Below are 14876 nucleotides of genomic sequence, written 5' to 3' on the forward strand. Positions count from 1 at the left end.
TGGTGGGTGTGAAGTGATTTCTCATTGTAATTTTGACTTGTATTTTCATAACGACTAATGATATTGAGCATCATTTCATGTGCTATCAGCCATTTATATATCTTATTTGGAGAAATGTCTGTTCAAATCCTTTGACCATATTTAAATTGGGTTGTCTTTTTACTCTTGAGTTGTATTTTACATATCCTGGATACTTATCAGATACATGATTTGCAAATATTTTCTCCCATTCTTTGAACTTTTTACTGTCTTGTGCACAAAAGTTTTTAATTTTGATGAAGTCCAATTTGTCTACTTTTTTCTTTGATTACTTTTGCTTTTGATGTTATATCTAAAGAACTATTGCCTAGGGATGCCTAGCTGACTCAGTCAGAGGAGTGTGCAGCTCTTGATCTCAGGATTGTAGGTTCAAGCCCCACCTTGGGTGTAGAGATTACTTAATAAAATCCATTTAAAAATTGCCTAATAAATGGTCACACAGATCTTCATCTACATCTTCTTCTAAGAGTTTTATACTTTCAGCACTTATATTAAGGTCTTTCATCCATTTTGAGTTAATTTTTGTATATAGTGTTAACTATTAGACCTAGGATTCAAAGAGTTGGTTTCTCCTTTACTTTGTAGTGAATGCTCCAGAACTACATAAAACGCCATGTTGAAATCTGATTTATCACCTGAAAACAATATTACACTGTATGTTAACTGGAATTTAAATAAATTTTTAAATATTAAAAAAAGTTTTTTTTTAATCAGGGCGCCTGGGTGGTTTAGTCAGTTAAGCATCTGCCTTCATCTCAACTCATGATCCCAGGGTCCTGGGATCGAGCCCCAGGTTGGGGGAAGGGGGGGCGGTCCCTGCTCAGCGGGGAGTCTGCTTCTACCTCTCCCTCTTGTGCTTTCTCATTCTAATAAAATCTTACAAAAATTTTTTTAATCTGATTTATAATACCTCTGCTTATGCAGCCCTATATGCTTGAATGTAAACACTCATTTAGAGGGGAGAACTCAAATTTCCATATCATCTAACAGCCTCAGAGAACTTGGTTCTAAATCACCTAGAATCTCAGTTTGATAAACTTTCCAGTTGGAAAGTTATACATTAAATGCTAATGTGTATATGAAAAAATAAGCCAGTTGCTTCTAGAAAGAGGCTGAATAAGGATGTTTGAGATTGACCAAAAAACTGGGAATTCCCTTTATGCCCTAAAAACCAAATGGAAAATGCAGTCCTTGGATTGGATTGGATTGGATCCTGACCTTAATAAATCATTTTGTAAAAGACATTTTAGGAACAACTGGGTACATCTTAATATAAGTTTGGTATTACATGACATTAAGAGATTATTGTTTATTGTGCAAATATAATCATAATTCTGAAGTTACATAGGAGAATTTTTGTTTTTTTATTTAAATTCAATTAATTAACATACAGTGTATTATTAGTTTCAGAGGTAGAGTTCAGTGATTCACACCCAGTGCTCATTACATCACGTGCCCTCCTTAATGCCCATCACCCAATTACCCCATCCTCCCACCCCCTTTCCCTCCAGCAACCCTGTTTGTTTCCTATGGTTAAGAGTCTCTTATGGTTTGTCTCCCTCTTCTCCATTCTGATTTCATCTTGTTTTATTTTTCCCTCCCTTTACCTATGCTCCTCCGTTTTGTTTCTTAAATTCCACACGAGTGAAATCATATAATTGTCTTTCTCTGATTGACTTATTTCGCTTAGCATAATACCTTCTAGTTCCATCCACTTTGTTGCAAATGACAAGATTTCAATTTTTTGATGGATAATATTCCATTGTATACATATACCACATCTTCTTTATTCATTTATCTGTCAATGGACAACTGGGCTTTTTCCATAGTTTGGCTATTGTGGACATTGCTGCTATAAACATTGGGGTGTAGGTGTGCCCCTTTAGATCATTACATTTGTATCTTTGGGGTAAATACCTACTAGTGCAATTGCTGGGTCTTAGTGTAGCTCTATTTTTAACTTCTTGAGGAACCTCCATACTGTTTTCCAGAGTGGCTGTACCAGCTTGCATTTCTCCCAACAGTGGAAGAGGGTTCCCCCTTCTCTGCATCCTTGCCAACACTGGTTGTTTCCTGACTTGTTAATTTTAGCCATTCTGACTGGTGTGAGGTGTATCTCATTGTGGTTTTGATTTCTATTTCCCTGATGCAGAGTGATGTTGAGCATATTTTCATGTGTCTGTTGGCCATTTGTATGTCTTCTTTGGAGAAATGTCTGTTCACGTCGTCTGCCCATTGCTTGATTGTATTATTTGTTCTTTGGGTGTTGAGTTTGGTAAGTTCTTTATCGATTTTGGATACTAGCCCTTTATCTGATAAGGTATTTGCAAAAATCTTCTCCCGTTCTGTGGGTAGTCTTTTGGTTTTGTTAACTGTTTCCTTTGCTGTGCAAAAGCTTTTTATCTTGATGAAGTCCCGATAGCTCATTTTTGCCTTTGTTTCCCCCGCCTTTGGAGAAGTGTCTAGTAAGAAGTTGCTGCAGCTGAGGTCAAAGAGGTTGCTGCCCGTGTTCTCCTCCAGGATTTTGATGGATTCCTGTCTCACATTTAGGTCTTTCATCCATTTTGAGTTTATTTTTGTGTATGGTATAAGAAAACGGTCCAGTTTCAATCTTCAGCATGTGGCTGTCCAATGGAAAATATGCTTTTATAAAGAGATACATAGTGACCTATTTAGGGATAAAACATCAGGGTACCTATAATTTTAAAATACCTCAGAAAACAAAATAGATGAAGCACATATAGCAAAACATTAATATATTAAAACATATTTTTTAAAAAGATTTTATTTATTTGTCAGAGAGAGAGAGAGCACAAGCAGGGGGAGAGGCAGGCAGAGGGAGAAGCAGGCTTCCCGTTGAGTAAGGAGCCTGATGCGGGACTCAATCCTAGGACCCTGGGATCATTACCTGAGCCGAAGGCAGATGCTTAACCGACTGAGCCACCCAGGCATCCCAAAACATATATATTTTTTTAAGATTTACTTATTTATTTGAGAGAGGGCACATGAATTGGGGGGTAGAGGAGGGGCAGGGTGAGAGGGAGAGAGACTCTCAAGCAGACTCTGTGCTGAGTACAGAGCCTAACGTGGGGCTCAATCTCATGACCCTGAGATCATGACCTGAGGAGAAACCAAGAGTGGGATGCTTAATTGACTGAGCCACCCAGTCACCCCAAAACATATTAAATAATAGTAAAATGTTAACAATAACATTATCCAAAGAGTAACAATTCCTTGTTTGGAAGACTATGAGTTTAAAATTCGAAGCAGAGTTTTAAAAAACTATGCAAGGGGCACCTGGGTGGCACAGTTGGTTAAGCATCTGCCTTCGGCTCAGGTCATGATCTCCAGGTCCTGAGATCAGGCCCCATGTCAGGCTTCCTGCTCAGCAGGGAGTCTGCTTCTCTCTCGCTCCCTCTGCTCCACCCCACCACTCATTTCTTTTTGTCTCTCTCTCTCTCTCAAATAAAATCTTTTAAAAAATAAAAATAAAAATAAATAAAACCCTATGCAAAAGTGGCCTAAACTTAGGGAAAAAGGGCTTTGTGGAGTAGGAGGTGGGATGGGGCTAAGAAATATCAACAGTGTTTAGGTATTAGAATAATTCATAATTCATAAAGGTTACTGAAAATTTAATAAAATTTGAGAAGCTCCATAAGGACAGGAACCAAGTCTTTTTACTCAAGGCTGCATCCTCAGCTCTTACTACAATCAATGATTGCTACTGGAAGATGCTCAATGACTATTTATTAGATAAATGAATGAGGGAATGAATAATCATTTCTTCCCCATAAGTGGCCACATATTTGTGTTTACACTTTGCTTCCAAAATGGTTTCAAAGAGGTTTAGAATATTTTTCAGGATTCACAAAACTTTATTCATTTAGAATTAACAAACTCTTTACATAGCACTTAATATTGCTTCACAAGCTTATAGGACTTGGACTATTTTTGAGGAACTATTTCAATTTGTATGAAGTTTACAACTTTGTGTACAGTATGGTATTTTCTCTGTAAGTAAACAATAAGCAGTTTGAATTATCACATGAATTCCAAAACTTTGAGTTTTTAAAAAATAATTATATGAAATAAAAGCATGGTGATATTTATTGTTTATACAGCTTTTTTTATTAAATAATTTTTTTTAATTTATTTGAGAGAAAGAGAGCATGAGAGAGAGGGAGAGCACAAGCGGGGGGGAGGGAGAGGGAGAGGGGGAAGCAGACTCCCCACTGAGCAGGGAGCCCGATGCGGGACTCGATCCCAGGACTCTGGGATCATGACCTGAGCCGAAGACAGATGCTTAACTGACTGAGACACCAGGTGTCCTGTGTAAACAGTTTTAATCTGTCAGACCCATTTGTTCTAAAATAATGAGCTGAAATTATATGACATACCACTTGTGAAAGCCAGACCCAGTCAACTCTCACTTGTGTGTTTGATAGTGGGAGACCAGGAGTGCACATCAGCACAAACAGCACATAATCTTATGCTACATAGTTTGGATATTTTATAATATATTTTTAAATTTTTTTATTGAAGTATAGTTGACACATAATGTTACATTTGTTTCAGGTCTAAGAGGCTTATAATACTAACCAGATGAAAATTTTAAACTTTAAAAAACAACCAGAGTGAAAAAGATAAACCAAATTCCTATAATTAACTAGTGACTATAACTGAATACTAAATTTTTATTTGAGCTGCTTAGAAGCCAATATAGGAAAGAAAACATATTTTCATTATTAAATAAAAGAAGGTAAACATATTTCTGGAGATAAAAAGCTTTTTCAGGTACTGAACTGTATCTGACTTCATAAATTCTTACAAAAAGTAACATGGGGTATCATGGTAGACACTATCTCAGACATTTCAGTTACATAAAAATATTCATCTGAAATTTGGAGATATTAGGAAAATAAAGTTTTCCTTTCTTGGTTTTTGTCAACATGAAGATAACCTTAAATCATCAAGGCCAGAACCCAGATACCCAGATAATAGGCATAATATTCTAATGAGCCACTTCATTCATGGCTGCCTTAATTCTCAGGAGTAACTAACTTTACAATATTCTGTGAGGTGAGTGACAGGGTTAATTTTACTTTAGGTCCTTGGTGAGACCAACAGGATAAAGAATTTAGGTGCTTCTGTCTAGGCCTTTTTCTCTGCTGCCCCCACAATTCCATGGATATTCTTCCATATTTGGTGCTGAGGACTACCTTTTACTTTTCTTTTTGTCCCTTGGAGAATAATCCATCCTTAAATTCTTCAACCATACTCTCTAAGAGGAAGATTCCCAAATCTGTATATCCAGTTCTGACAACTTCCTAGAAAGGCCATGTTAAATAATATGTCAACCACTATTCTGACTTAGAAATTCTCACTGTCCCTTAAAATATATCAATGTTTCTAAAAGCAATCCCCCCTTGTAAAACCGGTTACAGCCAATGGCACCATAATTTTCCTGCACTCAATTAAAAATTTTGTAATTATCTTTGATTTCTCACTTTATTCACATCCCTTTCATATCTACTTAGTCCCCATATCCTACCATTTCCCCTTTGAGTCTTTCCATCCTCTCTGCCTTTGCTATCCTTCCTCTCCCTATTTCAAGTCCTTACCACTTCATATCTGGACTGTCACAAAAGCCTCTCTCCTGATCTGCTTCTACCCATACTTTTCCTCTATACTTGCCAAAATAAGCTTAGGTTTTGTTTTAATCCAGTTACAGCCAGGTTCAAAACCCTTCCGTGGTTTCCCAGTATCCTCAGGAAAAAGTCCAAACTCGTCAGGACGAATTTCAAGACTCTGGAAACCTCTCCTCAGGGAACCCATGCAATCTTATCATCCTTTACCTAGTCTCTGTAAAGCTCACTCACTCCCACTCTCTGAAGTCCCCTGCTCAGGCCTGCCACTGTTCTCACAGTGGTACCCCAACTGAATCTATTTCCTCTTCTATTCCAGTGAAATCTTAGCTACAATTCCAAATTCTACTTACTTTAATTTTACTTCCTCTTTGAAGTCCTCTCCTCTGAGTATAGCCCATACTGGTGTCTCCCTTGATTCAAGAAACACTTTCAAATAGATAAAGCACGACAGGGATACAGATAACACAACTATTCCTGACTCCCTACCAGCACTACTTATTAAGGACTTAAAATATGCTTGACACAATGCTAAACACTTTATACCTACTACCTAATTTGACCTTTACAAAAAAATCTGTGAGGTACTATATCCTTTTAAAAATCTGAGGACAGTGAGGCTCAGAGAGATTAGGTAACTTTCCTGGAATCAGAGCATAATGGGGCTGCCACCTGTCACTGCAGACTACTGCAGTGAGCTGTGAACTGCACAGGTGTGTTGTTATCCAGAGAAAAGCTGGTGGGTGAAAGTCTAGGAGACTCTGATTCTACAGACTGTGCTCTCAACCATTACATTATACAGCCTTCCCATGGATCCAGCTGGCAAGGAAATGACAATCTGAATTCCAGTTGCTATCACAACCACATTTTTCAAAACCACAAAATGAGATGTACTATTAGCAAGGCAGAAAATTAGAAATTAAGATATCCAAAAAAGCTTAGGATATAAGATATTATGCCTATATCATTTATTAATAAATTTTCTGAGGCTCTTCCTGTTATTACCTGTATATCTAACTTTCCAGAAAGTAGAGTTGAAGTTGGGAACGAAATATCACCATAAAAACTTACTGAGCTAAACACTTACTAGGCAGTGTTAAAGGCAACACTAAAAATCAGAACAGTTAATCTTTCCTGTCTTGATTTTTTCACATTAAGCAAGACTCTGTACCTCTTAGCAACTTCATTTCTGCTTTCTTTCCCTAAAAGCATCCACATTTATTTGCCATTCCCCTGTCCTATTTTCCAGTTCCTACCTCCAAACCTTCCTACATTTGAGCCTGCCTGGCAACATTTTGATGTACTTTCCCCGATAAAAGGTCCCACTTGACTGTTGGTTCCTCCTTACCAAATTACTGATACTTCCTCTAGCATCCCATACTTGGTCTGCCCTGTTGTTATAGTTACAGCTTTATTAGTGTGTACTTAACATGTTTTGCAATTCTGCAACTCAAGTGTAAGGTAGTGACCCGAGCTTCAGGATATCAATTACTATTTTACAGGAAAATACTTTTAAAACCTTCATTAAAGAGCACTTAAGATTCATATACATCCTATAATTTGGCTTACTCCGAAGCACTTACGTTATTATTGTGAAGATACTCAATTGCTCGAAGGATCTGGAAGAGGTATTTTCTAAGTCGTTTACTCTCTAGTCCATGACAATAATGTTGTAACTCATCTAATACTGTGTGGTCAATAAATTCAAACACCAAATGAATTTTCTTTTTCTGCCTAAAAACTTCAATCAGATTGACCAGGTTTTCATGATGAAATTGCTATTGACAAAAAAAACAGATTTATAATACATTATTTCATGCACAATAATTTATATATAATACCTAATTTATATATAACACCTATGTTATATATTTATATATAACACCATATAATTTTTAAAAGCAGAAATATTCTCAGCCTATTTTTTTTTAAGATTTTATGTATTTATTTGAGAGAGAGAGAGATCGAGAGAGAATGAGCAGGGAGGAGAGGGAGAAGCAGACTCCCTGCTGAGCAGGGGGCCCAACTTGGGGCTCAATTCCAGGACCCTGGGATTATGATCTGAACCTAAGGCAAACGCTTAACCAAATGAGCCAGCCAGGTGCCCCTATTCTCAGCCCCTTTTACTCCATGCATTTCAATAGAAATTTTTCAACTTATTTGTTTACATTCCTATTTTTAAAAAATGCTAAACTAGGGGTTCCTGGCTGGCTCAGTCAAAAGAGCATGCAACCCTTGATCTTGTGGTCATAAGTTTGAGCCCCATGTTGGGTATAGAGATTACTAAAAAAATAAACTTAAGAAAATGCTAAACTATTTCATAATTAATACATACAGAACAAGGGGAGATAATATACTGCCTTACTTCAAGTTGGCATTTGATTGTTTATCAAAATAATGTAGAGTTAATGTACTATAATCAAACTTGGTACGCTAAGACGTATCTTTTTTTTTTCAAGATTTCTTTATTTGAGAGAGTGTGTACAAATGGGAGGGGCAGAGGGACACAGAGAGAGAGAATCCCAAGAAGGCTCCGTGCTCAGCAGATGTGGAGCTCGATCTCACAACCCTGAGGATCATGAGCTGAAACCAAGAGTCAGACACTTAACCTACTGCATCATCCAGGTGCCCCTAAGACATATCTTTCTATCCTTTAAGTTGGTTTATAATTAAGTCTAACATCTGAAGGGTGCCTGGGTGGCTCAGTCATTAAGCATCTGCCTTCAGCTCAAGTCATGATCCAAGGGCCCTGGGATTGAGCCCCGCATCAGGCTCCCTGCTCAGCTGGAAGCCTGCTTCTCCCTCTCCCACTCCCCCTGCTTGTGTTCCTGCTCTCGCTATCTCTCTCTTTCTGTCAAATAAATAAATAAAATCTTTAAAAAAAAAGTCTAACATCTGAAATTTAAAATGTTATCTTTTCAAATGAGCATGGATTTCAATGCCACTCAGTACATGATCTGAATTCAAATAAATTATTTTCTTAGTTTGATCCTCAACTCTCGAAAGTGAAACATAAGTTCCAGGTGGACAATATAAATTAATTAATTATACTGGAACAAAAGAGTATCAAAATACGTAGAAACTTTACAGATATGTGAGATAACAATTTATAATCATAGGAACTTCACAAAAATATACAATTATTTGTGGATACCTTTTTGTTCACTATCTATAATATTCTACTAAGTAACAAAACACCTTTTTAAACTAGTAACAATCAATGGTAAAATAACTTCAAAAGGTCAAAAATGGCCTTATAAGCTTAGAAAACAAATGAGGTTCAATATTTTATGCTGCTTATTTTTTAACACACTGACTTAATTATCACCAATTCTCAAATATTTAACATTTTCAAATTACTAAAAGCACTTATTCCTTTGGCTAAAAAGTGAGAGGTATATTTTCAATGTTAGATTCATTAGAAAATTAAACTTATGAAAAATATTTGTCTTTATTCTAACAGCACAATTATCAATTTTTCTACTTATCTGTACTATCACATAGACCAAAGTCCTTAAAATATGACTAAAAGAAAAACATGCCAGAATATAATGCCAAATTCCTTTCCTACTTTTGCTCCCAATTTCCCTGGTTGGCAAGATGCCAAAGGGCTGCAGTGACACCATGCTAGTGGCAGCAAAAACAATTGACTGCTTTTGGACACTACACTACTAATCCTTCAACTAAGGAAAATTACTGGTTCCCTCTCTAGTCTTAAGGCTAAAGCAATGAAGAGTTAATGTGAGTTAATAAGAATTATGGAAGAACCATCAGGGTAAAGAATCAGGTGCTTTCTCAGATTAACCATGAAACTCCTAGAAATGCTCCATTGCCACTGTTCAAGTTGTTGACTTTTGTTTTCCTTCATTACCAGACAACTTTTCTACAGATATTGTCACTAATTACTCTAACTGTAATTTATTTAATAAATCTAGCAGATAAAAATTTAATTCAAATGAAGTCATAATGGCAACCTTTTTAGACTAAAAATGTGAATTAACCCAAGAACTCTCTCTTGTTACTGTTGAATCACAGATCTGTACTTCTGAAACAAATAATGCAACATATGTTAAGAAAAAAGAAAAAGAAGAAGATAGCAGGAGGGGAAGAATGAAGGGGAGTAAGTCAGAGGGGGAAACGAACCATGAAAGACGATGGACTCTGAAAAACAAACAGGGTTCTAGAGGGGAGGAGCGTAGGGGGATGGGTTAGCCTGGTGATGGGTATTAAAGAGGGCACATTCTGCATGGAGCACTGGGTGTTATGCACAAACAATGAATCATGGAACACTACATCAAAAACTAATGATGTAATATATGGTGATTAACATAACAATAAAAATTAAAAAAAAAAGAACTCTCTCTTGTTGAATTAGGTAAGATCAAACTAAAAATTCTATAAGAAATAAGCCAACGAGGGGTGCCTTGGCGGCTTGGTTGGTTAAGCCTCTGACTCTTGATTTCACCTCAGGTCTTGATCTTAGGCCCAGTGTGGAGCCTACTTAAAAGTAAAACAAACAGGGGCACCTGGGTGGCTCAGTCGTTAAGCGGCTGTCTTCGGCTCAGGTCATGATCCCAGGGTCCTGGGATTGAGCCCCGCATCAAGCTCCCTGCTCAGTGGGAAGCCTGCTTCTCCCTCTCCCACTCCCCCTGCTTGTGTTTGCTCTCTCTCTGTCAAATAAATAAATAAAATCTTTTAAAAAAATAAACAAAAATACCCAAACAAATAAGCCAATGAGAATAAATAGTTAAGGTGTTTCAAAACAGTTTGCATAATAGTTGTAATAGTTAAGTACATTTTCTAATTCTTCTCTGTGTTCTTGCCACATATTGGTTGTTTTTACAAAATGATAAAGTAGAGGGGTGCCTGGGTGGCTCAGTTTTGGGGCGTCTGCCTTTGGCTCAGGTCATGATCCCAGGATCCTGGGATCAAGGGTTGGGCTCCCTGCTTGGTGGGAAGCCTGCTTCTCCCTCTCCCACTCCCCCTGCTTGTGTTCCCTCTCTCGCTCTCGCTCTCTGTCAAATAAATAAATAAAATCTTTGGAAAAAAAAATGATAAAGTAGAAAAAAATAATCAGCTTAAATGTAACAGAGTTGAAGAAAGAGCAAAAGATACTGCCTGGGAAAAGATCTCCATCTAAGCAGATTTTCACTTATGGTGTACAACAGTTGCCTTACAGTATTACAATGTTTTCGGTCATCAGGAATAGCACTAGCATCTCACAAAATCATAACATCTTTACTGACTTTACCTTTTCTTTCCACTATCTAGAAAGAGTACTTCAACAATCCACATATATAGATGCTTAATATATTTATTTTATTTAAAAACCAAATTGATCCATCATATCTAATATAGACTTACAAAGAAGAGAATTTCACAGAACTAGAACAAATAATCCTAAAATTTATACAGAATCACAAAAGACCTCGAATAGTCAAAGCAATATTGAGAAAGTAGAACAAAACTGGAAGTACCACAATCCCAGATTTCAAGATATACTACAAAGCTATAGTATCAAAATAGTATGGTACTGACACAAAAATAGACACACAGATCAATAGAAAAGGACACAGAGATCAATGGAATACACAGATAAATAGAAGTGGCATAAAAACTTGCCCACAAATCAAAAGAACAGAACACACCTACATGGTCAATTAATTGACAACAAAAGAGGCAAGACAATCAAGAAAAGACAGTCTTTTCAGTAAATAGTATTGGGGAAACTGGACAGCTACATGCAAAACAATGAAACTGCACCACTTTCTAACACCATACACAAAAATAAACTCAAAATGGATTAAAGACCTAAATATGAGACCTGAAACCATAAAATCCTAAAAGAAAATATTAGGTAGTTATCTCTTAGAGATCCCCCTTAGCAAATGTTTATGGATCTGCGTCCTCAGACAAGGGAAATAAAAGCAAAAATAAATTATTGGGACTATACCAAAATAAAAAGCTTTTGCACAGCAAAGGAAACCATCAACAAAACAAAAAGGCAACCTACTGAATGGGAGAAGACACTTAAAAATGATGTATAGGATAAGGGTTTAATATCCAACATATATAAAGAACTTACACAACTCGACACTAAAAAAGACAAACAATACTATTTCCAAATGGGCAAAGGACCTGGATAGACATTTTTCCAAAGGAGATATACAGATGGCAAACAGACACATAAAAGATGCTCAACATCACTCATCATCAGGGAAATGCAAATCAAAACCACAATGAGATATCTACTCACACCAATCAGAATGGCTAGTATTAAAAAGACAAGAAAATAACAAGTGTTGGCAAGAATGTGGAGGAAAGGAAACCCTTGTGCACTGTTGGGTGAGGGGTGGCTATAAATTGAAGAAGCTGCTATGGAAAATAGTATGGAGGTTGCTCAAAAAATTAGATGTAGCAATACCACATGATCCCGTAATTCCATTACTGGGTATTTGCCCAAAGAAAGTGAAAACACTAATTCAAAAAGATATATGCATCCCTATGTTTACTGCAGTGTTATTTACAATAGCCAAGATACGGAAGCAACCAAAGTATCCATCCATAGACGAATGGATAAAGAAGATATGGTGTATATATACAATGGAATATTACTCAACCATAGATTTTTTTTTTTTAAGTACTCTCTACACCCAATGTGGGGCTCAAACTCACAACCCTGAGATCAAGAGCCACATGCTCTACTGACTGAGCCAGTCAAGCGCCCACCCCCCAAAAATGAGATCTTAATATTTGAGACATGGATGGACCTAGAAGGTATTACACTGACTGAAATAAGTCAGACAAAGAAAGACAAATACCATATGACTTGACTTACATGTGGAATCCAAAAAACACAAAACAAATGAACAAACACAAAAATCAAACAGACTCTTAAATACAGAAAACAAACTGGTGGTTGCCAGAGGGGATGGAGGATGAACTAGATAAAAGGGGATTAAGAGGTATAAACTTCCAGGGATAAAACTAAAAAGTCACAGAAATGAAAAGTACACCACAGGGAATATGGTCAATAACATTGTATGGTGACAGATGACGACACTTACCATGGTAAGCATTCAGTAGAGAAATGTCAAATCACTACATTGTACACCTTAAATTTATAATATTGCATGTTAATTATACTTCAATTGTAAAAAAGAGGTGAATATTACTTTTGTATCAGATAAAAATGAAAGAGTATCTGTTTTCTTCACATAAAACATCTAGACTATGTTGTCAAAGTCATAAAACTTAAAGCATCTAGACAAATTCTAATAAACAAAATATGTAGATTTAAATATTTTTTAAATCACTAGTTTTGTACCCAATCCCCTAGGACCTAGAAGGTTAATGCTCCTTTCTTCACAGTCCTGAGTTCTTTAGCCTGGGTTGACCTGTCATACCTACAAAAAAATTCTAATTTCTGCCCCATTTCTAAAAGCACACTAGTCAGCTTTACTTAAATGTATTCTTGTCACATCAAATTCAACATTTCTAAAACTGAACTAGTTCCCAGACCATTTCTCGTTTGGGTCTTTCATATTTTCATCAGTGAGAACAGTCACTGAACTCCACCAATCCTTTTGTCTCCCTCTTTGTGTTTCCTTCTACATTCTTTCATGTCTTCTTTTGCAATATATTCTATTTTAACTTTGCTTTTCTAACTTTAAATTCAAATTGCTGCAACCCAGCAAGGGCTCTCATGATCTTTACCAGATTCTTGAATTAAACTTATAACAGACCTCCCTATTTTCACTCTTACAACCTGTTCTAAAAAATAGTACTAAATTATTATAGTTGCTTTATTTTTAATTCAAAACCTTCCACCTCTTACAAAATCACATTTTGTCCTTGTAAGACAAGACTTTAAAACCTAACTCCAGTTTACTTCTCTAATCTCACCTCTTTCTACTTTTGTACAAAAAACTCTACAGACCAATCAATGTCTCTGCTCTCTGTCCTTTGTCCTGCTTGAACATCTCTGAGTTTATGTTGTTCCCTAACCTAGAATACAATAGTTTCTCCCTCCTACCTAAATTCTGCACATCCGGGCGCCTGGGTGGCTCAGTCGGTTAAGCGACTGCCTTCGGCTCAGGTCATGATCCTGGAGTCCCAGGATTGAGTCCCACATCAGGCTCCCTGCTCAGCAGTGAGTCTGCTTCTCCCTCTGACCCTCCTCCCTCTCGTGCTCTCTATCTCTCATTCTGTCTCTCTCAAATAACTAAATAAATAAAATCTTAAAAAAAATAAATAAATAAATTCTGCACATCCTTTAAGACCAAATGCATGTCCCATTTCCTCCAAGAAAATTCCTCTACCCAACTGGACTTTGTATTCATTACTTGGCATTTATTATGAGTCACTTTTTATTCAGTATTGTTTTCAAGTGCCCTCCCATCTTTCTGATTAAACAATAAAAGTCCTTTAGAGCAGATACTGTCTTTTACTATTTCTGAATAAATATTTTATAATATTTGGCATAACTTTTGTTACATTATATATAAGCATATATATCTTCTATCACTATAAAATTTCAAAATGTAGACAATAAGATAGGGTACCACACTTTTTTATTCTACTCTATGTCTTAATACATATGTTAACTAAAAGATTCCCTATAAAATTTTTTATTCCGTAACAATTCCTCTTTTGACTTACAGCAATTAAGGTAAAAGAAGCAAACCTTTAAAAACTTTATTTCTCTCGTTGCAATTTTGTTGACAGATTTCTCTGGTTTCTCATAAAATATCTTAATGGCCACTATCTGCCCAGTATCCTTATGTTTACACTTCATGACTGTTCCATAACTTCCTTCTCCCACTTTTCCGAGGGTTTCATACATCTCCATTTTCAAGCCCAGATTCTTCTTCATAAAAATAAAGAAAAAAAAGTTAAACATTGGTACTTTTATTTATTCAAGCTGGACAATGTATTTCCACAATAAACTCATATTTTAAAATACGTAAACATGGAAAATATTAATCTTTTCCACATACGCTTGTTTGTCCTTGGGAACTCTGCCAACTAGGCAGTAGGGTGTGCTTGTGGGGCTCCAGGGCTCACCAGAAATTAGGGAGCTTCCTGCTGTCTCGGTCATTCCTGTGAACACTCAGATTTAAGATTCCCTCACTACATGTCACCAATCCATCAGGAGTGGGGTCCGCACCCGCATACTTCCTATCATACGCC

The 14876-nt window shown here is 36.5% G+C and overlaps 1 protein-coding gene across 2 annotated transcripts in view; it reads right to left on the reverse strand.

Moving 5' to 3' along the window:
- The window catches only part of CDKL3 (cyclin dependent kinase like 3), a 50051-nt gene extending 35492 nt beyond the window's left edge, over nucleotides 1-14559 (reverse strand). Inside the window, exons 1-2 of one of the 2 annotated variants that reach the window (XM_028103671.2) lie at nucleotides 14371-14559; nucleotides 7268-7462 (exon numbers count right to left, since the gene is read on the reverse strand). In XM_028103671.2, coding sequence (XP_027959472.2) covers nucleotides 7268-7462; nucleotides 14371-14559 — 384 coding nt within the window. The remainder of the gene's footprint in view (nucleotides 1-7267; nucleotides 7463-14370) is intronic. The other variant, XM_028103673.2, reaches the window with a different exon arrangement.
- Between the last annotated feature and the right edge of the window lie 317 nt (nucleotides 14560-14876).

Source organism: Eumetopias jubatus, unplaced genomic scaffold (genome assembly GCF_037043125.1).
Source record: "Eumetopias jubatus isolate StellerSeaLion01/CBP00866 unplaced genomic scaffold, mEumJub1_p1.0 scaffold_5, whole genome shotgun sequence".
Classification (NCBI taxonomy): Eukaryota; Metazoa; Chordata; class Mammalia; order Carnivora; family Otariidae; genus Eumetopias; species Eumetopias jubatus.